Source organism: Phytophthora infestans, genomic scaffold (assembly GCF_000142945.1).
Source record: "Phytophthora infestans T30-4 supercont1.4 genomic scaffold, whole genome shotgun sequence".
In the NCBI taxonomy this organism is placed as follows: domain Eukaryota; phylum Oomycota; class Peronosporomycetes; order Peronosporales; family Peronosporaceae; genus Phytophthora; species Phytophthora infestans.
The window spans coordinates 3,702,470-3,728,881 of record NW_003303755.1 but is presented as its reverse complement, the minus strand read 5'-3'; the positions used below and the strand labels follow the sequence as shown (position 1 = coordinate 3,728,881).

Here is a 26,412-nt window from a genome sequence, read left to right as displayed (position 1 = left end):
TTGCTTATCTTCATATTTATCTCGTGCAAAAAGATGTCTAATATCAATGTGCTTAGTAGAAGAGTGACTGCACGGGTCCTTAATAATACTGATTGCGGCCGTATTATCACACCAACAATGAGTCGGTAGTAATTGCTCGTAGCCTAATTCTTGCAGTAGTAATCGTAACCACATTGCTTCTCTTACTCCTTCCCTAGCGGCGACTAGTTCTGATTCCGCTGTATTAAGACTAATACAATCTTGCTTAATACTCTTCCAGGTAATGCATGCACCAGCGAGAATTGATACATATCCTGTAATTGATTTCCTTTCTTCAGATGCATTCGCGAAGCTCGCGTCTGTGTATAGCTCTAACTTAATAGTACTATTACCATTGTACTCAATGCCATACCTCGACGTTCCTTTCAAGTACTTTAGTACACGCTGAGCCGCTCTCCAATGAGTCTTATTATAGCAAGATAGATATTTACTAAGCTCTCTGACAGCATTAGCGATATCAGGTCTAGTTCCCCTAACTAGGTACATTAAGGACCCAACTAACCCTCTGTAGTCGAATGACTGTGCCGCTATTTGTTCGGGTGACAATGTCTTTTCCTTCTCTAAGACCACAGCTTTTGCTTGTGGTGTAGGTGCAGTATTGCAGTCTCTCATCTCAAACTTATCTAAAAGGTCGTTAATATACTTTTGTTGAGATAGGCGTAGAGTCTTATTTGTAAGGTCTCTTTTAATCTCCATTTTAAGCAGGTAGTGCAACTCACCCAAGTCTTTCATAGTAAACTTGTCAGACAGCTTAGCTTTAAGATCATTTATAGAACTTAGATGTGATCCTGCAATTGTCAGGTCGTCCACATACACACACACTATAAGGACGTGCTGAACCCCATTTATCTCCCACCGTTTTAAATACAAGCAATGCTCTTTCTTGCATCTAAGGTTTTTTAAGAAGGTATTCAAAACTTCATACCAAATTCTAGGTGCCTGTTTCAGTCCATACAGGCTCTTCTTTAATTTGCAAACTAGATTATGCGAAACCCCATTGGTTGCCTCATGTAGATGTTTTCACTTAAAACTCCGTTTAAAAACGCTGTAGATACATCCATTTGGTGTAGATGCAGCCCTAATGTTGTGGCTAATGCCAGTAATAAGCGCAACGATTCATATCTTGCTACAGGTGCAAACACCTCTTTATAGTCAATTCCATACAATTGTGTATTTCCTTGCACAACTAACCGTGCCTTAAAACGGTCCACTGAGCCGTCGGCTCTGTATTTAACATCAAACAGCCAATGACAACCCAATGGCCGTCTTCCAGTAGGAAGGGGTACTAATTCCCACGTTTTATTACTTAAATGGGCGTCATACTCTGTCTTTATTGCACACTCCCACTGCTTCGCATGTGGGCTTTTCCTGGCCTCCTTAATTGACCTAGGAATAGGTATTCTGGCTGTCTTATTAATAGCTACAGTATTTAACTCTGTCACGTAGTCGTTGAGCCGCCCATTTGGCAGTCGTCGTCTTTTAGACCTACGAACAGCACCGTTTTGCACTCCCACTTGTCTGGGTGTCGGTGGTCGAGAGACACAATCTGGGCCAGTGGTGTCAATATCCTGCACTTCAACTTCTAGATTAGGTCTAGTTCTTTTACCTAGGCCTTGAATTACCTTTTCTTCTTCAACGTTGACGCTACAGTCCTCGATAGGGAACGATCGACTGATCATTGCTTCAGTACCAGCTGAGCTAATTTCTACATCACGGGCAATAAGGTATTTATTAGCCTTAATGTCCAGGAGTCGGTACCCTTTATGTTTAGGCGAAAATCCCAACAACTTACATTCTATAGCCCGATCGCCTAGTTTAGGATCCTTTCGTTTTGACTTTGGTATATGCGCATAGCAAGTGGAGCCCCAAATTCTTAACCCTAAACCCTTTGGTTTATGGCGGTGCAGTAACTCATAAGGGGTTTTCATTCCCAGTCTAGCCATTGGTAGTCGATTAGTGACATCCACCATATAAAGTAGGGCCTCAGGCCACCATTTAGCAGCCATATTAGCACCCCTAATAGCACACCCATCATGGTCGGGTGGGCTCGCTCAGCACTGCCATTTTCTTCTGGAGATTCAACATTAGAGCTTTCAAACTGTAAGCCCAATTTATCGCATATTTCGGACACTTCAGTGTTTATAAATTCTGTTCCACCATCAGTCCTTATTCTTCTGACCTTATAAAGAGGAAATTGACACGACAGCTTCCTCAATAAAGACTTAATTTTCCCAGGTACCTCTTTTAAGGATTTTACGATAATGTACCACTTATAAGCAGTGGCGTCATCTACAACAGCCAATGCGTATCGGTACCCAAAAGATCCGTATAAACCGTTAGCTCTTAATCGTCCGGTTAAATCCTTATGAAGTGTATGTAGTGGTTCATTACTCTTAATTCCCACCAAATTTCTATATGACATTCTTTTGTCCTTCATTTGAGCGCACGTTTTACAGAAAAACGAGACCTTCTTAAGCTCTGAATACGAAATATGAGGAAGACCCTCAATTTTCTGGTTGCTGATAGTCCTAAGTAGACGTTTCTTAACGACATGACCCAGTCTTAGGTGCCACTCCTTTAAAAGGTTAGCTAAGTTACCACTCTGAGTGCTAAAAACACGCCTTTTAGTCGGTTTAATACTCGGTAAGTAATAGACTTCTCCTATTGCCACTGCTGCAAAGAGCAATTTTTGGTCATTCCCTATAAAAAATAGAAATTCACCTGATTTTGACTGAAAGTGCCTAAATCCCTGTCGAGCTAAATAGTAGGCTCTCAACAAGTTACTATCACACTTACGGTCAAATGAGACATCACTTAGTGTTAATACACTCAACCTCTTTTTAGGGTTTAAAACGGTAAGTTTTATTGATCCCTTTAGTGAGCTATGAGAAAAGCTCCCGTTTCCGTAGGTAAAAGTGTGGCCCTGACTCGGTTTTAGGCTCCCACTAAACCAGCTTCGATCTGATGTTATAGCTCGGCCTCCTCTTCGATGTCGTCCATTTGTAGTGGGGACCTGACAGGGGTATTCGGCACGTTGCCACCATCCTCAAAACCTTTATGGTAGGCGGGGTCCAGATCCTCAATGTCGTCCATCTCCTCGTCCTCAATGCACTCTTCCAGAAGAGTCTTCCCACACTCATTTAGGCGTTTTTCCCCTTCTAGCACCACCGATTTGAGGGTATTAATCGGGGTTGTCTTCGCCTTCTTGGCCTTCTTAGCACCCGGTGCAGTGTTGATATCGGTCCTAAAAAGGGGTCCACCTTCGCGGTTAGGATCCCTATCAGCGATCATCACCGAACAGTCCGATTTAAAGTGTCCACTCTTGAGGCAGTAAAAACACCTTTTTCCACCCTCATCTGCACCGCTTTTTCTCTTGACCCCGACATTGTTGACAGGAATCGCTTGGGTTTTATCCATTAAACCCACTTCTTTCTTGGATCGGTCACCACCGGTCTTGCGTAAGTCCACTTCGACCCTATCCACCGTGAAGTCCTCTTTCTTCATGGAGATCGCTGAAGCCCAAAATTCACTTGGGAGTTGTGACAGGACTTCAATGCACAGCCAAGACTCGGTCACCATGTCCTGGCCGAGCAGCTTCCGAGACTTTCTGTTAATCTCGTTCTTTGCCTTCTTAAGTTGCGCGAAAAGTGTCCTTAAGTCACGCCAAGGGCTACGCAACACCTTCGACCAGGCCCGGGTCAGCTCAATCAGGCCCGCAGCGTCACCTTGGCCGAAGTCCTTCTCGAGAAGTCGAATGACTTCACATGGGTCCATGGAGGACACCACATCGGGAAGGGTAGAGAGAAAGAAGTTTGGAAGGACCTGATTGAGCAGGTTTTGTAAGTCGCCCCTTCCTCTCATCCAGTGCATCACGTCCCACCGCGCCGAGAGCGCCTCTTGCTCGTCCATTTTGGTGGTCGGTGGTGCTGGCTTCTTAGGATTGTCCCGCAGGAAGTTGGCCATGAGCACCTTCGCTTCAGGCTGTTCCTTCTCTAACAGCTTCGTTTGGTACTGATGGTCCAACTGATTGACGTAAGTCAACAGCTTGTCCTTCCACATAGTGTAGGACTTACCATTAAATTTCTCGAGGCCACCACCAGTCTTAGCAATAGCAGCCATTGAGAAGTACTTGAAATGTTGCTTACACACGTAGTTGGTAGTTGCCGTCAGTTTTGGATATGAGGTGGCATCACATGGCCACCTCTCCACCACATCCCTCGGCTTATCTTAAGCTGGGTGGACGCCGGCCTCTTTCCTTCAGCCATTGCCCTTATTGACATTTATCCAATTAAATAGACTATTTGATTGCCTTTTAACCTATCATATTGCACAAACCGAGTATACAAACTCAAAGGTATTGCGTCGCAACATGCTGTATATTAAAGCAAAAATGGTTGGGCCTAGCTAAGATGTACTTCGAAGTATCATTGGAAACGAAGTTGGGGCTATGGAAGCGTGTTTACGCTAGTAGGGTGTGAATGCGCTTGCGGATTACTGCTGTAGTACGAGGCTAAGGCTTCTGTAGAAATCATATACTTTTTTGTTAGACTAGATAAGGTCAATTATGTGAGTTATAGTCCCTACGATACACGCAACGGTACATGTCCCGATTCTACTCTCAAACATATACTCGACAACGCGGCAGTGCTGCGCTCCAGCTTCGCGACTGCAGCGGGACCACGTGCAGATATACTGATGTTTGTATGTGTCGAGACATGGCTGGCAGTGAGCCACTGCCCAAGTGTTGCCGTGGTGGACGGCATCTTACTGATGTCTACTATAGACTTACTTGAAGATGTTATGAGCTAATCTACTTTGCGGAACGCTGGTGTCCGGATGTGTGGCAGTGTTTCACTTCAGCTTTTGCTATCAGCAGCAAACAACTGCCCCACTCCAGAACGTCACGGTCCTGCCGAGCTTTTCCCCGGCACCCACTGTGTCCAACGTACATCTTCTACCTGTTCTTGCGTCTACTGCTACTATAGTGTCAGTTGTCCCATGGCACATACTCTAAGAAACGATAGATAGCTTGAGAGCAGCTCGGTGACGCGCTCTGCGTCACCTCAGGTCATAAACCCGATCGGGGCGCCGGTTTCGACTGACGTGTCGACCTGTGCGAACAACATCGATTCGAGAGACCAGGTAAAAGCTTCGTCGAATCAAAGCCAAGGATCGCAAGGATTGACCGGAAGTGCGACTGCTGGCAATGAAGCACCACTGCGCATAACGATGTTGAGCGTCTCATTCACTCATTAGTTCAAATTACGGATGGTCAACAGGTTGCATGAAGGTATTCAAGACTTTACGAAATCTGTCCAACACCAACCGCCGCCCCAGACAGAAGAGCAAGACGATGGGGCAAGCGAGCTCTGGCGAGAAGAAGCCGGCATGGACAACACCTTCCCCGGCGGGAGATACGACGACAAGGAACTGGCGGATTATACCAAGGCACTGCGCAACTCCCCGGGCGTTCTGCTGCTTAAGCTCGTGACCAAGGCTGATTGCAAGGCGTGGGGCAGTGAAGTGCCGCTACACTTTGATCCACGTACGCTTGGCGCTATTACGTACGGTGGTGAGTGCTTTGACGCTGTGCTTGTCTACCAACAACCCAAGCACAACGAATGGTACTGTGCACGCAAGAATAAGGCGTTCTCTGCGCTCGCACTGTCGTTGTCGGTGGACTTGAGATTCACGTTCAAGATTGATGCGATGAGGGACAACATGGAGACTGCGTCCATCCTGTGGCCTTACATCACCAAGCACTTCGAGGCCGGCGACGGAATCAACCCCGACTACCTGCTGCGAGATCTCATGACGAGGATGTTGCAGACGAGCGCGTCTGTGACGGTGTACGGCGACGACATCGAGACGATGCTGCGTCAGGCCTTGCGCGAGTATGCGAAATGACAACACGCCATTATGTTGCTGTCGAATGTCGTGTTGGTGTTCCGCGCCCTCGGATGAGAGCACGCAAACAGGTTTACAGCAATGACCGCAACATCGTTGAGGCTCACGCAGGCGTTGCAGCGTCTCCAGTCGGCTGAGCACCCGCGCAGCCAGCTCGAGCTATAGTCAAAACCGGTTGCCGCTGAGGCACGCCCCATGCAGGCGGCCCACGTCGCGGGCGGCCAATGTGCAAGCAGGAGTAACGGCAGCAGCCACAAACGCAGCAAGCTGCAGCGGGGGTGAAGGCTGTGGCGGACAAGAAGCAGCGTACACAGTGCGTCAACTGTGATGGTGATGGTCACTGGTACGCTGAGTGGTCTGAGCAGACAGGCAGGCCGCTCAAGCCTGGACGAGCGAGGAAGTTGGCAGAGAAGAAGCAAAACAGGAAGCCGCCTGCTTTCCTCGTTGGCTTTGTTCGTCATGTGCAAGTCGTTCAAGGTGAGAGTGACGCGCAAGAATTAATGCTGGATTGTCGCTGTGGGGGTCAAGTGCCCCTGGAAGAGAAGTCGCCTTCAGTACCTGTTCAAGCTGACGTTGCAGCTCAACAAGCAGTGCAGATACTTGTGACGGGCGCTGTACAGCGCCGGTGGGAGGGTGTGCAGGCTCAAGGATCAGTACCCACCTGGGAGAAGGTGTTCCTCATCAGTCAAGAGCTGAATAGCGTGTCGAATGGTGAGCCTTTGCCTGAGCCGAAGTACAACAAGGGTGGATCACAAGAGGGTCTGCTCGTGCTTGGAGAGAGAATTCAAGGGATCCGTTCGGACAGACTCAGAAGCCAAGGACATATCGAAAGATACAGGAATCAGATGCAGCTGAATCTTTATCAGCGAGGACTTCAGTGTGGACGTAAAGTACGTGGACGTTCGCCATTTCGTGCTGAGCCTATGTACTTCAATCAAGAACGTCGCTCCAGACCAATATAGGTCCTTTATACAGCAAAAACAGGCGTACCATAGCTCGCCAAAGCGCCTTGAAGCGCTCCATCCCGTACAAATCACATTGCACCACATCATATGTACATAATATACATACTTAAACACAGCTAAAAGTGTGCTATCCTTTTGGTCAGGCTCGCGCAAATACCCTTCTGTAGAAAGGATCTCAAAATTGTTCTGATTTCCCTCAAATTTGGTTGGCCGATTTCGCGTTTGCTTTATGTGACCAATTTTGCTTTGAAACCCTCGCATAATTGGTCGAGATATGAGGAAAATTATAGGGTGTGCTATCCTTTTGGCCAGGACTGTATAAGTGAGCGTACTTGCTTGAGAAGAAGAGTGAGGCGACATGGTACATCAAGGAGTTGTTGACTCAACTGAAGACATAGCTACCTAAACTTGCGGCTCAACGATTGCGGTCGGACCAAGGTGGCGAGGTTGCGAATACTGAGCTGGCCAACCACTGTGCAGAGAACGGTGTCGAGCAACAATTCACGAGCGCATATTCACCACAACAGGACATAATTATGGAGAGAGCAAATGGCATAGTGATGTCGCGGGTGCGGGCAATACTGAGTGCTCCGAGTGAACCAAATTATCTGCGGGGCGAGGCACTACTGCATATAGTTGCCACACTGAACAGACTACCGATGAAGCATCTGGGGCTCCTCAAGAGCTTGTACGGTTTGAAGCAGGCATCGAACTTTTGGAACAAGACACTACATGCAAAGTTGATGACGATGGGATTCGATCGTATCGACTCTGACTGTGGGTTGTACGCACTGAATCGGTGAAGTGAAGTTTTTATTGACGGTTTACGTGGATGGTCTATTAATGATGGTACCACATGAAGTATACATGGAATTTGCTGCTTACTTGCAGGAGACGTTTGAGCTGACTACCATGGGTGCGGTCAGGTATCTCCAGGGGTTGAGATCCTCATCAATCGGTCGCGCCGAGAGATTATCTATAGCCAGCGGCAGTATGTACTGGAGATCCTCGAGCGCTTCTACATGTCGGTTTGCAAGACACCTGAGTCGGCGACACCTTCGACAACGGCGGTGACTACGAGCATAGAATACCTGCCTTATCGAGAACTAGTATAGTAGGTACACTGTAGAATCTCGTCAGTGCCTCGTGGCCTGACATTGCACATGCAACGCGACATCTCTGCAAGGCCCTAGCGAACTACAATCATTCGCACTTTGCCCAAGCCAAACGCGGTACTGCGCTACCGCAAGGCTACGAAGGACTACAGACTTGTAATGGACGTGCAACCTGGAACGAGTGTTCGCATTTGCTGCTACTTCGGTGCTGACTACGCAACCGATCTTGCTTATCGTCGAAGTATCAGCGGCTACGTTATCATACTGGGTGGCAATGTAATTGCCTATGCTTCTCGGAAGCAGGGTATCATCGCACTTGTAAAGCTTAGTATGTGGCGATGTCAGAAGCTACCAAGGAGCTACTGTGACTAGCTGGACTATGCGAGGAGCTAGTATGGAAGCATCCAGCACCATTGCTGCTGGGTGACAACGTGGGAGCGATTGCGTTGAGCACCAAGTCAGGCAAGTACTCGAAGTCGAAGCACATTGCCAACAAGTACCACATGGTGCGACGTAGGGTGGAGCTAAAGAAGGTCACTGTGCAACACATTGGTACCGAGGACATGGTGGTTGACACTATGACAAAGGCGTTTGCTGTCGTGAAGTTTGCGCCCTTTCGTAAGACCATGAAGGTCCTACCGATTGTGATTAAGGACGCTAAAGGCGACGAGAACGGCAAGGACAGTGAAGACATTACCACAGCGCCACCCCAGGCAAGTGCCTCAACTACAAATGCTACGACAGCGGTCCGCCATCACCAGACGCTTCTACTCAAGCTACAACATTTAATGACCAAGGTGAAGGATGCGTGCCGGTGCTACACTTACGTATATTGCTTTATTCGTGAAGCTTTGATCTATCCTGCTTTCGAGCTTAGAACGGGTGACTTGTCCATGATCGTAGCTACGAGTGTGATCGCGTCGACCTGGCTCACGTCGCCGAGATCAAGTGGGAGTGGGGGTTATAGCCCTACGATACACTCAACGGTACAAGTCCCGATCCTACTCTCGATCATACGCACGGCAATGCGGCTGTGCTGCACTCCGGCTTCGCGACTGCAGCGGGACCACGTGCAGACATACTGATGTTTGTATGCGTCGAGACGTGGTTGGCAGTGAGCCACTGCCCAAGTGTTGCCGTGGTGGACGGCATCTTACTGGTGTCTACTGGGCACAGCGCAAGCTTATAAAAGGTCAAGGATAGAGGTACCAAACAAGAACTCATAAAACTTTATATGTTGTGGCACCAAACAGCTTATAGGGACGAAACGCATAGCTTTTTATAACCCATTACGCACTATATAAAATTAAATTGGGATATATGTCTTGTCGCGCAAATCCTGAAAGCCACCAGCAGCGGCGGCGACATTATCACCAAAGTAGCGCCTTGTATGATCAATGTAGTACCTACATGGCTCTGAGTATAGCTAGTTAGGTCATGATCAAGCCAACCTCTGAAGCGCTTACACTTTAAAGCACTAGCACGGATTCATTAAATTCCGTTTAGGATGAACATTGAGAGGCTGCATCACCCCAGTTCCAAAAAACAGTTTTCCAGAGTCTTACGTGTTCGACCTAAATTTAGTTTTTTAATTTTAAAAATTACCTTTTTGTCTCGGATGATCCAAGCTTCGATCTTCAAGTAGAAATGGGGACGCAGGCGTCGCGCGATGTCGACGCCGCAGCTAATGCGGTAGGCCCCGCTGCTTTGCAGGATGAGCAGATGTCGGTACGTGCATGGCGCACGGGTGTGCCATTCACGCTGCTGCATGACGAGGGCTTCGTGGTGGAGAAGTTCCAGGAACTGCTGGTAACTTCGAACGCGCAGCAGAGCAACAAGGCGGTGGGGGAGGCGCAGACGACGGTCTCGGGGTTAGATGAGGCGTCGATGGACGAGATACAGCATGCGACAGACATGGCGCGCATCAAACTCTTCGCCCGCACTAAACGAGATAGCGGCACAGGGGGTCAATGCAGCTCTCGACCTGCCTCACCTTCCAGTTTGGGGCCTGGTGCAGCCTCGATGCTGACTTCCTCTACGGTCACAGAGAATCCGCCCAGCGCTTTAGCTGGGATGGCGGGCAACACTCTGTCGAGAGAGTCGCCGGAGAGTGTTGACAGTGAGAGGCTACGCTCTCAGCGAGACAAACTGCTCCAAATATACTATGAGCAGATTGCGGCGAGAATGAGACAAAAACATATTGAAGACGGGGAAGAAACGACGAGGACAAGAGGCCTGCAGGGTGCTGAAGGGTCTTTGTCCTTGAACATACCGAGTGGCAGCGTTGTGATGCCGCCGCCGCCTGACGTGCAAATTACTCGTAAGAGACACGAGATTTCGCAACATGTGACGGCAACCAGCGTGTTCACGGTAGGCTCACTGCGAATGCAGCTGGAGATGTTGCGCGAGTTCCGCGTGCTAAGTCCCAAACTCTTCGAGAGCGGCACGATGACACTTGTTCAAACGTTGCTGGATAGTCCACCCTTTGCATTGCAAGACGTAGTTGCGGACTCTCCAGAAGACACTCTTTTGAGCGATGTACACAGATTTTGCAGGGATGTCCTGCATCCTGAACAAGGGACACAAGCACCGTCGGATATACAACGACAGGTTGCTCTCCTCCTACTTTTCGCGATCGGGGTGAGCAGTGGGCGAATCAGGTTGCTCCTTGAGTTCGTTGAGGAGCTACTTACCCAGTCTTACGAGTCTGCTACTACCAAACCGCTTCTAGTTCAAGGATATCCGTTTACAGCTTGGGTGAAGGTGTTCATGCAGCGAATGCAATCCTACCGGATTGACTATGCGCTAGGAACATTTGAGGACAGTGCGTTCGTGAAGGAATTGGCAATTAAGACACTTCCAGGTGACCCAGAAGATGACGAGGCAGGGAATACCTCGGATGAATTCAGCGCTACCTTAACAAGTTCGTTTGCCATGGATGGAAGCTATGCCTACACATGGAGCATAACGAAAGGGCTGGCAATGATCGGAACGGGTCATAATTTCACCATTGCTGGAAGAGTGTATGCTGAGGTACCAGCAAGCGAGTATTTACGGAGATTGGAGGAGAAGCGTACTATCCGAAAATTGGTTTATGGCTTCGGAGATTGCATCAAAGATGTCTCCGAACTCGCGAGGAGTGAATTGGGTAGAGATCACGTTGGGTCATCAGGGACGAGTGTCCAGGACATTTTTGGCGCGTTGGGGGCAAGTAGTGATGGGTCTAGATTGCTTGTCTCGTATCATGTGGATGATGTTCAGGACGTTTGCATTCTCGAGAATCGAGATCTATTCATTCTCCCGGTACCGAGTACTGAAAACGGAGACGCTGATGTGAAGGTCTATCGGGCCTGGTACGGAGAGCTGGATGTTTTAAATACCGAGGCTGTGCTACACTTCTGCAATTTACTGGAGCAAAAGCGATCGAAATCTGTGACTAATAGCAATGTCACGCTTTCCCGTGATCTCACGGAGCAGCTACTGACGTTAAGTGGCATTTCACTAGAAAAGATAGCAGACTCGAAAAGACTGATGGTGGTCTTCGCATGTGGTGACAATTTGGATTCAGTGGGGGCTCAAGTCCTTGCAGAGGGTGATCAATTTGTCGAAGTCGAAGAGAGAGCCAGTGACTCTTATCTTTCGAGTCTGTTATTTTGTGATGACTCGCTATACCTGAGCGTGATGTACCCTGAGATAGACGTAAGTGGAATGCTGATCAATGAATCATATCAACGATGCCGTCGATTGCTACGAATATCGCCTCAGGGTCTGGGCTTTCTTGAGTATTTCCCCCTGGGAAAGGATTGCCCTCGGGCTCATGATAAGAAGTGCGAGCTGCCGCTGTATGCTTATGCCACTGAAGGGAAACTGATTTACGAGATCGACATGGGGTCGAGTGAAATTGTTGTCAACGTAATCACCCCAAAGTCACTCTCGGGAGGAAGAAAAGTTCTGGAGGTAACGCGACATTTCGTTTTGAACGAGAAGACGGTGCTGTGCCGTGAGTTTTTGCTTTGTCTAACGAAGATCCGAAGCGTCATTATGGACAATGAAGACAAGTTGGACGTACAGCTGCCTTTATTTTACACGAATGGCGCGTCGCTAGGGATGCTGCTTGTAGATCCGACCTTACAGGAAAGCGAGCAGAATCATGTTCACTGTGTGTTGTTTGACTGTGAAAGTGGCCTGGCAAAGGAGCTTCGCGAAAACGAGGAAAGAACAAGCTGCCTGGAATGTTCGCTTTCGTGTACGTCAGCGTGCTTCGACGCAAGAAACAACCTGCTGTGGCTATATGATGAGCACAAGAGAACTCTGCGATCGTACCAGAATTCTGGGAAGCGGATACCGCTGGATGAGAATTCAATTCCATCAGTTGTTGTAAGTAAAAAAACTGGTGATGGTGAAGAACCGAGCTCCATCGAAACAACAGCGCTGTCTGTGCTGGGTTTTGTTTACAAGAATGCTGTCTCAAGTGACTTGACTGTTGGAAACGATGCCGACAATAACTCTGCGATAAGGGTGCCGTTTGCTGTGGATGTCGAAGTGGAAACATTTAGGTTACTACTGGCTTTCACTTCGAGGTACGTCGATATTTTCAAGGCAAACAACGCCTCAATTGTCCAAATTTACATCCTTCAAGCATGTCTTGGAATTTTGAACAAGAATCTGGAGAGTTTGTTGCAACTTGCTGACGGGCATTGCAAGCAAGAATCCATTTCTCTTCTGAAATCAAGTTTGTCAACTCCACTTGATAAGTTGCTGGAGTTCTCGAGTGAGCAACCAGACCGCAAAGATATTGCGTCTGGAGCAAATGTACCATCTGGCGGTCCGGTACCATTGCAAGCTGATGAAAGGAGTCATGTTCAAGTGGCGTCGGTAGCGCTGGACCTGTACACGACGTCCATTCGCATTTTTCATTCAGATGTTACGAAGCAGTTCACACATGTGCTGAGGTATTTGCAATCATGGCAGCAAGCGAAGACGACAAGGATGGAGTTGAAGATCCTGGCTCGACTACTTGCACATCTGTGTACTCGAGCGGATGTTATTTACCATTCGATGGTGGCGTCTGAAGATTCACTGGAGCAGTTCTTGAAGTTGGTGGAGTTCGCGGTAGGAATGCAGCAAAGAAAACTTCGGCAAGCGTTTGGTGACTCAAGGGACATGTCGAACGATGCTGTCACAGCTCCAGCGCTCCGGGATAGTAGCGAAAGTCCATTCGAGCTGATATCGCTCGTCAACGCAATCACACAAGCGTCCTTTGTGTCTCTATGCGCTGTTGGCGATGATACTTGCAGTCGTCAGGCGCTTGGTGTTGCTCTTGTGGTTCTTGAAGCGGTGCGCGATGCATGCTCAAGTATTTGCAGTGATTTGGCAGACCAAGTAAAACACACGGATTGTCAAAGTCTGTGGACAGAACTTGAAAGCATTGTGAAGGATAGCTTTGTCGGGATATTGACTCCTGTTGTGCTCTCTTCCGGGATGATGCTTTTGCGGAATCGCAAGAGTATCGAAGATTTGCTGATGACGAATGAAACGTCTGAAAAGGCCGAGTCTAGGTCGGAGCAGACGAGCCGAGGTCTTAACGGAAGTGCGACGAACGCAATATCTGCTACGTCGTTACGCTTGTTTGATTTCCTCAAGGGTAACGCGTCCAAGATGCTTGAATTAATGGTTAACTTGGATGTCCTGGTATCTATGATTGATCCGAAGAAAAGAGAGCATGTTATGGAAAACGTATCTATGGCAGTCAAATCTGAAACGATGGAATCGTCTCATGAGTACGAAAACAACTTGGACACACTAACAGAACTCCAAGTACCGGGGGCTACTCGAATGGTGATCACGTTCGATCCACGATCCCGTAGTGAAGTAAACTACGATTACTTGACTTTCTACAAGGACAAAAGCCCAGGAGAGTATTACGGCAGCCAGTTTTACTCCGGACGTGACTCGGAGCAGAACTGGCCTGGTGTGGGTGATAACCCTCCGTTGATTATCGAAAGTGATCACTGTTTCGTTTACTTCCACACCGACGGATCCAACACTGACTGGGGGTACAAGTTCACGGCAACAGCCGAGATCTTGGAAAGGAAAAAGAGCTTGCAGCAGCACTGGATCGTTTTTCTGCTGGAAAGTGTGGTTCATTTACTCGATGAAAGCATCAAGATTCTTGTTGATGGCAGTGTATTCGCCCCTATTGATGATATGGAGGTCCAGAATGAACAGTATCTGCAAAGCGACCTGCTGAGGAGTGGAGTGTGCAATGAAGACAACATGAACGCAGAGGTGCTGCGGCTCCTACAAGACTTTGTCGACCTACCAGCGTCTTCGGATGCTGAGAGGGTTATTCAAGCTCTTCAAGAGCGATCAGGTGTGTCGAGACCGTCCTTAGCTCTAGCACGCTCCACATCATTCGATCAAATCACAAGGTCCGCTCCAAACAAATCGGTAAACAGCGCTGTTCGAGCTGTAGCAGCTGCAATTTTTCACCACAACATGTGGGGGATGGATGCGTATGCATTTACTCAGAACTTACGTGATGATATTTCCGAACAACTCCTTCGTGGCTGGAAGAATGCCCAGAAGATGCGCGACTGGTTTCATCTAGGAGATGCTGCAGATGCTGGGCAAATGGCTTCAAGTCGACGGCGTTCCGGACGACTCCGGCGTCAGCCATCAGCTTACATGGGACTCTCCGAAGAGTCTCTTGCGATCTTGTGTGACAACGTCATTAAACGAGCGCAGTTTTTGCTGGAGATCACACCCGTGTCATTCTCCTACGTGGCGGGTGCCAAACGCAGGTGGGGCTTATTGGCAAAATACGGTCATGCAATTGGAAAGCAAAACTCTACTGATTCTCAGCTGGATAAGTGGTACAACCTCCTGGACGAGCTACAAGCTGCAACGGAGCTGAGAAGTCTGTTTCAGTACCGGAGGTCATCAAGTGAGCGGCTCAAGTATGGTCAAGCGAAGTCAGTGACGGAACAAGTTCTGGAGTTTATTCAGAGTGATGTGGATATATCCGAAGTTCGAAAAGTGATTGAAATGAGGAACCGAAGAGCAGAATGCCGGGCGCTCGGAATGGAGATTTTTATTCAGTCGCTGAAGGATTGTCCAAGCCTGCGAATGCGAGGAGTATTGCTCGAGTCTTTTACGTCTACGCTGAAGTGTTTCGCAATCGCTAACTCGCCCACAAATGTGTCTGGATCGAGCTCTGTCAGTCCAACATCAGCATTGGAGTCCTTCCCGCGATTGCACTTTGATGCTTTACTTTCAGGATGCGATGAGGCATTACGCCAACGAATCGCGGAAGCTTTTGGTAATTGTCTGGCAGTCTTCGCTAAGCAGGCCGCATCAGTTGCGGATGATGGAACAAGCTCTGGATTGGTAACTTGTATGTTAAGGTGCTGCGCTATGGACTATGACCTAGAAGATTCCTATTTGCTGCAGGAAAGTCGAGTGCTGCCGCAGATATTGCGTCTACTCTCTTCCGATTCTATCACGACTCGCAACGCTGCACAGTCGCTCTTAGGTGTCCTTCTTTCGCGATTTATTGCTGGACGAGTGGAGTCGAATTCAGAGGGTGATGATGATGGCGACGAACACGATGTTGGTGACGCTCATGACATTTCTGCCTTCCAACGGCAACTATTCGCAGCAGTTGGACATCAGCTTGAGTGTATTGTTTCTTCTATTAAATCTGCGCTGAGCTCACATGACCGGGGTTTAGGCAAGTCATTCCCCCAGTACTTACCCGAAAACTCACCTGGATTCATTTCTTCATGCCTGCAACGAAGTGCAGTCAGTTGGAATCATTCGATAATGCTTTGGGTCTACTGCCCAAGCAAGGGGCCGTTGTATGCTCTCAAACTAGGCGATGAAGTGCGTCGCGGTCCTAATTGGAGCGGCACTGACGAATCGGGGGAGGACGGTGAGACAGAAATTGGAACTGTTATCAGTATTCCCACCCCTACTAAAGTTCATGTTCGGTGGAACTCGTCGGGTCTGACTTCTCAGTGTGATTTCGATCCAAAGCATGGAAAATTTGACGTTGTCCTGGTAGATGAAGGCGTTGGTGGTACAATTTTCCTGAAGGGCAACAAGAATATGATCAAAGACTCGGCAGCGGCCAAGCCATGGAGTCACTTTGGGCTGTTTTTAACGGATAGTCGGATGCTGGTCTACAAAATTGCGTGCGGATCGGACAAAGAAAGTGTCTTTGAGACAGACTGTGAACTGGATGCTGATCAGTGGTCTCATGTCGCTATTGTACAGGACGAAGATACACTGAGAGTTTACGTCAATGGCTTAATGGTATCGCTGCATATTCTCGAGTCGTTCTTAGTGATGAATGCGAATGTGAACCCTGCCGAGTCGGCCATTATTGAGTCGACTCATCCTCTTGAAGACTCGATCGATGAATACTGTCCAGTTCACATTCCAGGCGCTGTCAAAATTCGCCTAACGTTTGATCCTCTGTGCGATATTGATGGCTCAACTGGGTTTGTGCGCTTCTACAAAGACGCAAAGTGTGTGGAATATTGGGGCGAAGAAAAGTATACTGGCAAGTACAGCGACCCGGAGCGGAATTTTCCAGGTGCTCAAAGTAACCGTGCTCGTCTTCAACACGCAGATGCATCCAACGTCGATTTGAACGTACTTGAAATTCCGTCGGACCGTTTTTTGGTCTACTTTCACAACGAAGGCAGCTCCAACAGCTGGGGATTTAGGATTCTTGCGTCACCAGAGCTAGCTACGTCCGAAGAAGAGTCAACGAGTCCTGTAACGCATTTAAACCCGTATCCATTCTACTTTGGGGAGGCCCCGGGGCGTGTTCTAGACGAGCCAGCTGCGAAATGCTGGATTTACCAGCCGAAGGTGTTGAGTTATCCGATTTCGGAGAGTGATCTAACCTCAGAGATCCAGACAAGTTTTCCATTAACGGATATCGCTTCGAATGTTGCTCCAGCCGAGCGTACGCTGTACATACTGGGGTTGTTTCGAACATGCGCTGAGACTTCATTTGGGAGGAGTCTCATCGGCACACCTGGAAATCTCCGGAACATTTTGCTTCTGTCGTTTGACAATCTTGTGCCTGTAGAAATCCGAATCGGGGCCATTAAGGTGCTTAAGGACCTTGTTGGAATCCTGAGTACGGATGACATGGATACACAGGTGGCTACCGCCCTTCCAGGTGAAACAGATGGGTTCCTACCGTTTGTTTTCCAGCGTTTGGGTCGAGCTTTGAACGTTTGGAGAGCATTTGAAGATGACAAAGTAACTTTGGCGCGTGAAATCGAAGAAGAAGATGCAGATGGAGACCAGTTAGAGCTACGCACGTCAGCTCAAGGAGAAGCAAGTTTAGTGGCAGCATATGTATTACTACTGCGCGGTGCGGCAGAGCACTCGTGCTGGGGGGATCAAGTTTTTGAACTGGTCATCTCTGGCTTACAATCTGTCCAAACGCTTCGAGATAAATGGTCGGAAAGTAAAGTGGAGCAGATACTAGCGTCGCTTGCGTTACTAGGTGGAAATTACGGAGGTGCCTACATCGGAGGCAGGGTGAGCTGCTGTGTAAATGTTGATGGCAAGGAGATGATCGAGACCGGATACTTGGTGCAATTCCGCATAAAAAGCGGAAATCAGACCGCGCGTGTCATCTTCGATTGCGACCAATCAAACATCGTTGACGTACCCTTGACCGATGTTGCTCATTTGGATGATATCGAGAAAAAGGAGCTCGCGTCGTTTCTCAAAGGAGTTACACCTTTTGCGTCGGGGCTGAAGGATCTTTATCAAGGTGTTCTCGATCTGACTGATGCTTCCCCGTCCGTTGATTCTTATCAGCCCAAACTTACAAAGAAGGAAAATGTGGAGGTGCTTGAAAGCGAGCATCCTTACGCTCCGGGTGAAGATGTGACATACTCTTTGAATTTCCGTGGCGCTACCGAGATAGAAATCAGATTTGACAAGCTGTCGTGCACTGCAGGACCGAACGATTACATCCAGTTCAAAAAGAAGGAAGAAGATCTCAACGAAGGCGGTGGAAATGTGGAAAAATACTGGGGTGAGGAAAAGTACTACGGAGAATCCTTTCCTGGTGTGGGGACTACACCTCCTCTTCGTATTCCAGCAGGAAGCGTTGATGTGCACTTCTACACCGAGGGCTCGTCGAGTGGTATTTCTGAATGGGGTTTTAAACTCACCGCTCACGCATTCGAAGAAGCCTTGATTTATCCGCCTGAAATTCCACCAACAATCAGGACAAGTGCGCTAAGTGATATCCGTGCGAGGTGCATAACATCTTTTGGACAAGTTCTCCAATCGCTGAAGCGTTCGGAGATAGTCCCTACCTTTACGAGTCTGCTACCTTCATTGACAAAAATTGCCAACACTCCCTGTGACGGGCGCCCGATCCAATCATCGCCAAAGTCACAGGTATTTGAGTCGAAGCATCCATACGCAAATTCGGTGATGGAGTACATGAAAGTGACTTTCAATGGCGCGTCAGCGTTGACGATAACATTCGACTCTCAATCTCGAACGGAGCAAGGATGCGACTACCTCTGTTTCTTTAAGGATAAGTCGTTGACAGACCGGTGGGGTGCGTATCAGTACTGTGGAGTGGGAAGTGACGCTAACTGGCCTGGTGTTGAAGACCGGCCTCCACTTGTTATCCCTGCGGACTCGTTTACGCTTCTATGGGCAACTGATGGTTCAAATGTCGACTGGGGGTGGAAATTTAATGTGACAGCGGAGTTCCTTCCCGAGTATCCCCTCGATAAAAGTTTGAAGCAGCTGGATGCTCGATCGTACCGGTTGTTTGAGACGCTGTACGAAAAGATGAGTCATCAACGAACCCCATTGAAGAGCGAGTTTGAAGAATTTGCCGGAAGTGATCATTCATTCAAGGACAAGCACACTTCAGATCCAGTTCGCCAGCTGCTTTTAGACTGTAGCTCCAGTGAGTCAGTAAGACTTGATGGGTGGGGCAGCGTAACTTCGAGAAGCTCACAGTCCTTTCGCGTGATTGATGCAGCTGGAATCAAGATTTATCAGGAGAGGAACCGCGATTCGAATGTTTTGGCTGAGCTTAAGGTCGGAGCAGAATTTGTCGCTGTAGTTGATCTGGACGGGTGGCTAAAAGTTACCTCAGACAATATTGATCAGCTTAATAAGGCAACGTGCGGTTGGGTATGGCAGCGCACAGGTGATACTGTGCATGCCAGCCCCTCAACAGCGTGTGCTAACGGAGAAGACTTGCTAACACTGGGGGTGGATGACCTCAGTTTCGAAAGCAGGCATTCAGTGCTGGAAATGGACGAGCGCAATGATGAGGAACAGTTACTCACCGGTTTGTGCTCTGCATACGCATTCGATGAGTTCAAAGGACAAACCGACCGAATCCAGAGTTTGGCGTACGACTCCCATCGAGCTGTTGCAACGAAAGCAGCGCGCGATGCGATTTTTACGTTCCTTTCGTGTGATCCAAAAAGAGCGTCGATTCCGCTAAGTGCTTTTGGCAACGCCGAGGATATTTTTCTACTCCTGTCACACTTCTTCATTGGTGCCGATGCTGACACAGCTTTCGACAATCACTCTGGTGTACTACTTGCGTTGCGAAAGAGATTGCAGCAAATGGTTCGAAGTGGCGATGATGACGCTATCATTTCTGCTGTGCTCGTTCGGTGTTTGGAAATTCTGAAAAGTGGTCCTCAGTTGATGCCGAAGGGCCGTGGAGCTGTGCGGGTACTTGAAAGCACCCACCCTTACCCAGATAATGCAGACCAGTACTGGGATGTCTCGATTCCTGGGGCCACGAAGATCAAGGTAGTTTTTGATCGCAGATGCAAAAGCGAGGCTGGATGTGACTGGGTGCGACTTAACAAGTCTGGATCAAACCGGACGGAAATAATTGGCCCAGATCAAATCGGCGGCCGGGGTGATAGCGAAAACTGGCCAGGAACTGGTGATCGCCCTCCCTTGTATATCGAAGACGACTCGTTTGAAGTGTATTTTCACTCTGATTCTAGCAACAATGACTGGGGGTTCAAACTATATGCTATTGGGGTTTTCAAGGAGGAAGGCAAAGTATCGCGCACAGACATTAAGAACCCAGACACGGTTGTGCAGCTGCTCTCTATGACTGGTTGGATGTTGGAGGCACTTACCTCGATTCCCGATGCAAGCTTTTGTGCGAGCCCCGCAACACTGAAACTGTTGTACTCGGCCGAAACATTGCAAACGCTGATGTTTTGCTTGAACGAGTCGCCCCAAAGCATCAAGACATGTGCACTTGAAATCCTGAGTAACATGGCTCAGAGTGCGGCCTTCCATACGATTCCAGCCGTGCTCGTTGAACATCTGCGCGACTTGCTGAACGTGAAAATGCGTGCAAAGCACCAGGCTGAGGAACGTGTTGAACTGAAGTCACCATATCTACAGACGCTAGTACAGTGCGCAGTTGCACTTGATCTTTCGATGGATAGCCATTGCTTCGGAGGGTCAACGACGTCTGCCATGGAGCCCCTTTCTCTCTTGCCATTTGAACCTGGTACCGACGGTGTTTCTACTTTCATTAGCGGACCAAGTGCATCAACTTCGAGATGTTACCAGTTTCTGTTGAAGTTCGCCAAGCTCGCGTCAGCGATGACTATTGGACTTTCGATTGGAGAACCTGAAATAACCATGGGAGTGTCAGCGGGTTTTGTGGTGTGGGAAGACAATGGGAAGTTGTCGTTCGGTGCTCGTTCCAAAGCGAGCGATGGACCTGCTCTCAATGAGATTCGTGGATACAAAAGTCGAATTCGGGAGGGAGATACGGTGATAATCCTGCTTGACCTACCACGACAGATGCTGGTGATCCGGAAGAATGGCATCGTGGCAGCACTCGTAGCCGGGCCACCTGGTTCAGGTGCATTGGTTCCATGGGACGAGCTTTATCCGACTCTGCAGCCAGAAAGTGACATTCGACTGGTCGTTTCTCATTCATGCTTCGACAATCGGATCGAGTTCAGCTCGCTAAGCTGTTCCTCTATTGCACTCATCCCTCAATCCAGAGTACCAAACTGGTATGGCAAGGTTGTCGATGCAGTGAGCATGATGCTAGATTTCCGTGAAAACTTGTCGTCGACAGTCATTTCGAGGGAGAGTCGGCACCCGTTGGCATCTTCGGCACCTTCGAAGCCTGTACGTGAGCTCGTCGACATTAATGGTGCCGTGGCGCTAGAGATCCGGTTCGACAAAAGAACCAAGCTTCAGAAGAGAGATGAGCTTCGCTTTTTCGCTGGGAATGAAGTAGAGGCATCATCAGAGGACGCTGGTAATCCGGTGGTCGTGCTTTCGGGAATCAATGGAGAGCAGGATGTGACAGAATCTCCTCACTTATTCGCGAGCGACTGCATGAATCAATCTAATTACTCGTTATCTATCGGCGACTTGGTTGTAAGATCGCATGACTGGGAATACAGCAATGAAGACGGAGGAGCTGGGAATGCTGGCGTTGTGCAAGAAGTAACTTCTTGGGGGTCTCACGGTGGGAAGGGTGTGCGAGTTCGATGGCAAGAGAATGGATTTGAAACAGTTTACCGCTACGGAGTCAACGGTCGATACGATGTGCAGAATCTCGAGCATACCAAATATCGTAGCGCGCCGTTGATCCTAAGAGGCAGTACCATATCGTTTGAATTCGCACGGAGTACTCTTCCGACAACTACGGCGCTGAATTTGAGTGCTTCTTCCGACTTCGCGGGTAGTTTAGAATTGGACGGGACCATGCGGCTGGATTTGAAACTCGTGGAAGAAAATGAGCGCGTTTTGTCGAAAAGTGATTGCTCTGCTGAGTTCTGGGCTTGTATATCTACGGATATCTTTGAGAAGGTGGATGACAGCGCATATATGGAGGTGCTCCGTATTGATGGCACTCGCGGCCGGGTAATTTTACTGAGTGACAGACTGGGTAGATGCACGCTGGTTCTTCAAGCCGTGGATACAAGTGGTGCGCTAATGAAACATCACCAGTGTCGACAAGATGCTGATAGTGACAGTGCTGGCTCTGGCAATCTTGTTTTCGGTCAGTGGATTCATTTAGCGCTTGTCTTTTCGGGATCGAGAGTTCTTGTGATGAGGAATGGCAACATTATCTACTCAGCTCGTTGCTTAGAGCACGACCGACTGGTACTGGATTCAAACTCTGCGTTAATCTTCGGGGCTTCATGCAGTCGTGCTACTTTACCTAATGATGATCTCCCCTTATCATTTTTAGCATTTCGTGGTCACCTCTACGATATCCGATTATGGGATGTTGCTTTTCGAGTTGAGCAGCTCCGCAGTCACTATCGGGGGTTGGACAGCGTTGATGTGGTACCCAAGAGTAGCAGTCGTCCAGGAACTCCAACATCTGCGAGTAAAAGGCCTTTGTCTCCCGCAATGACGTTTTTCTCTTCGCCTCGGTCACCGCGGTCATCGTTGCGCCCCGTTACAGTCCCTCATCACATGCGCAAATGGGTCACCACGAACCGGACAAGCAAGGACATTTCCACTGTTCGTCTGAATTGTTCTGTGAAAGCGTCACCGTTGTCAAATGGGGATGGAAAGCCTAGCGATACGGCGTATTACGAGGCACATGTGCTATCCAGTGGTAAAGTATGTGTCGGGTGGATCTTGGGTGGTGCGAATATGCACAGCAAGTCAGGAATAATAGGAGAAGAGCGCAACTCGTTCGGCATTGATTTGAGCAAGAAGGTGGCACATTTTTCAGCCTTATCAAAGGACCTGGCACCGTTTACAAGGGTCGACGCTAGCGCATGCAGCAGTCCGCGACGATCTTTTGGGAACTCCTTCGGCAACGATATTTTTTGTCGCAACGGGGATGTGATAGGGTGCGCGATCAACTTGGCGACTGGAAAGCTAACATTTTACGTGAACGGCACGATAGTTGCGGAATGTGTTCCCTCCGTAGACCAAAGCACTGAGACCGCCCTTCTTGACACCAAGGATCAGGAATTTAACGCCTTGGTCACCGAGATTATCACAGTCGACGAATCAGCTACAAGCCCAGGTGTGGATAAACGGTTTTATCCGTCTGCAAGCCTAGGCCCTCAAGGCGCACAAGGTCTGGCATGGAACTTCGGTCAGCGCCCATTTAAATATGAGCCTAGTATCGAAGAAGGGGGTGTTTTGTCGCTTCTCCAAGCTTCAGATTGCGCCGAAGAGAACGCACATTTTGAGGTATATGACTGCGATGAACAGCAGTGGGACCGAGTTGTCTATCGCCACAAGGTTCAGGAAATCACACCTCGTCTTGTCGGCTGGTGGAAACTAAACGAGGGTGTGGGGAATAGTGTTGACGATGCAAGTGGAAACTGTCAGCAAGGTCTGATAGCAGCAAACAACGACACCGCCAGTAAAAGCAAAGCTTCCATTTTCGCTCGGGTTCTTGAAGATACCGGCGAAAATGCGTGGTGGAATGAAACTTGCTCTCCTCCACCAGCTGCACGCAGACGCGTCGGTGACGGCAACTCAGCATCGCCATTTTTTTCGTTTGGGTCTGCCAATGATGCGGCGACGAAACGTGACTCGTTGTGGGGGTACAAGTTCTATGTGATCCCCCATTTTTCGATGGAAACGGTTGGCCGACGACGTTTCCAGTCTCAGTCGGTGCGTTTCGGTGACAGTCTTCACAATTTGTTGCCACGTCACGATCAACAGCTAATCAAGTACATCAACAAGAAGGGTCAACGCAAGGATCTCAATGCGATTCAGTTGCTTCATGGGCCTTGGAGTGACATTGCACCGCAAGAGAATGAGTTGGTACGTTGGCCGGCTTTAATGGAAATCATTGCCTCGCCTAGCGACGACGCAAAAATGGAGAAAAGTGAAGGAAAGCCTGATTCATCTCGATCAGGAGATGCTACAGCGTCAACGAAACCACTGGTTGATGCGCACGGCCGTCTATCGAAGCGGTTTAAAGTACTGCAAGAGTTCAACGCCGCCGTCTATCGTATTTTGCCGTTCATTGCATTCCATGCTCCACGCGTGGATACTGTGGACTTTAGTACTACTGGACAAAAATTCATGCTGAGCGATCTCGTAATGGAACAGCGGCACCGAATCCTGAGCGTGGTGAAGCGTACAGTGTGGGACAGTGCATTGGGACGCACAAACGAAAGTGGAGTATCCTTCGAGCTGACGCTAAATCGTCCGAAGGCGATGCGATGCCGTGCAACTGGAAAGACTGATGTAGAAGGAAGACATACACTTTTCTCTCAAGCCTTTCGCCAGCTGCAGGCTTTAGATGGCACCCACTTTCGGCGTGAGGATGCACTATATCATGTGACTTTTCTTGGCGAAAATGCGCAAGATGCGGGTGGTCCTTATCGCGAGACGTTTGCTCAATACTGTGAGGAGCTGCAGAGTTCTCAACTGCCTCTTATGTTACCGACTCCAAACTCCCAACATAATGTTGGTGTTGGACGAGAAAAGTGGTTGTTAAGTCCTGGTGCGCAGTCCTCCACTACTCTTCAGATGCTCGAGTTCCTCGGTAAGCTCATGGGGGCTTCGATTCGCAGCAAACAGTATCTTGCGCTGAACCTGGCGCCTCTGGTATGGAAGAAACTTGCGGGTGAGCGTCTAGTACTGGATGACTTGGCAGCGGTGGACTCGATGCTGGTGAACTCCATGTCAAGAATGCGAACCATTGACCGCTATGGTGTCACGGAAGAGATGTTTGAGGATATCGTAATGGAAACGTTCACGACGTTGGGAGCAGACAATCGTGTTGTCGAGCTCAAAGATGGAGGTGCTCATTTACCGGTAACATTTAGCTCACGTTGTGAGTACGCAGACCTTGTTGAGCAGGCTCGGCTTCACGAAAGCGACGATCAAGCCCAGGCAATTTTCCGCGGACTCGCCAAGGTTGTACCGGCCAAACTACTTGCGTGCTTTTCGGGTGCTGAGCTTGAGCTTATGGTTTGCGGATCACCTGAGGTGGACGTGAACCTGCTTGAGAAGTGCACTGAGTACTCAAGCTGCTCGCCTACAGACGACCACATCATTTGGTTTTGGCGGGCGCTTCGAGACTTTTCTCATGAAGAACGTAGTGCGTTCTTACGCTTCGTGTGGGGCCGCTCACGGCTTCCTGCTAGTGCTGACGAATTCCCTCAACGTTTCAAGCTGCAGTCGTTCAATATGGAGCGCGCAGGTCGCAGTGTTGACGCTTACATGCCAGTGGCTCACACATGCTTTTTCTCTATTGAGATTCCGGCCTACTCGAGCGAGAATGTATTGCGTGAGAAACTCTTGTACGCGATTTACAATTGTCAAGAAATTGACGGCGACGGCGACAGCGTCGCAGCTAATCAACTCGGATGGGAGGAATGAGTCAGCAAGATGAACGCTGTAGCTTAAGCCTTAAGCCAGAAAAATGTGATTTAATACATATTCGTGAATACATTACACTACTTTTGCTGCTTTCAGTAGTGCTTCGTAGTGCTCCAGTCGTTCATGCAACTCGCAGATCTCGTCCTCCTTGGTATTCAAGTTCTCTGTCGCCCACACTTTTTAACACAAACGACACATCAGCCTCGACCTAAAGATTGTTAATCGCGGATCAGCCTACCGTATCCGTCTTGCAATCGCTCGATCTCTTGGTCCTTGTCCTTGAGCTACTCTTGATACTCTTCAAGTTGAAGTGTTAGAGCATCACGCTCCTGTTCTGCCTCAAGAACCTTAGCATCCACAACATCAGCGCGTTTCACCCAGAGATCGGCACCATCCTCAAGAATGCTAGTGGCTTCATTCATTATTGCATGCGAGCTCACAGCGAACTTTATCATACGCTTGAGGCGGTTGTTCTCCTCCAAAATGACATTGAAATCCCCCTGCGTCATAGTGGACTGCCGTTCAACCACCTCCAACGTATCTTCGTCTTCTTGCTTTCCGCTCCACCAATTCAGAAGCATCGTCGACGCAGTTTCGTACAAACCTTGAGCAATGACTGTCGTTGTGGAGAGAACTGTCTTGACGACGGTCGAGCAGTAGTGAATGAAGGAATTGAGACGATCTCTTGTCATCCAGGAGGAGCTTTGGCGAATCGTTAGATGCCGAGATCGACGACGAAATGTCTTGGGTGTCGGTGGGTATAGGTAGGATTGCTGCGTGGAACACAACAGCAGTGGTGCTCGGCAGCGGGAATTTGATGAGCGACGGGTGCGCATTGAACGGCTCTTTCTTCCATGAATCCGTGGGGGACTGGGCCAGGCGCTTTCATTCCGCTCCGGACGTAGCACTAGCTGAAGTGGTAGCATTCGGTCCGTGAATTCGTGCTCACAGGAAAGCCGTTCGCCTCTTCACCGTGACTTTGGTGCACACGAAAGATAGGTTTG

General features: G+C 48.9%; 2 protein-coding genes across 2 annotated transcripts; one reads left to right on the top strand and one right to left on the bottom strand.

Moving 5' to 3' along the window:
- Positions 1-9,673: 9,673 nt before the first annotated feature.
- Positions 9,674-25,408, top strand: PITG_03860 (HECT E3 ubiquitin ligase, putative; the record flags this gene model as incomplete). The annotated part of the gene is made up of 7 exons (XM_002906854.1): positions 9,674-10,278; positions 10,354-12,797; positions 12,870-13,175; positions 13,218-13,532; positions 13,605-17,485; positions 17,528-23,903; positions 23,946-25,408. 7 exons carry the CDS (start codon positions 9,674-9,676, stop codon positions 25,406-25,408), a joined length of 15,390 nt encoding a protein of 5,129 aa, XP_002906900.1.
- PITG_03859 (uncharacterized protein) lies at positions 24,622-26,396 on the bottom strand (the record flags this gene model as incomplete). Its single annotated transcript, XM_002906853.1, has 2 exons — positions 24,622-25,584; positions 25,647-26,396. The coding sequence occupies one exon, from the start codon at positions 26,098-26,100 to the stop codon at positions 25,693-25,695; it is 408 nt and encodes a 135-aa protein (XP_002906899.1).
- Positions 26,397-26,412: the final 16 nt, after the last annotated feature.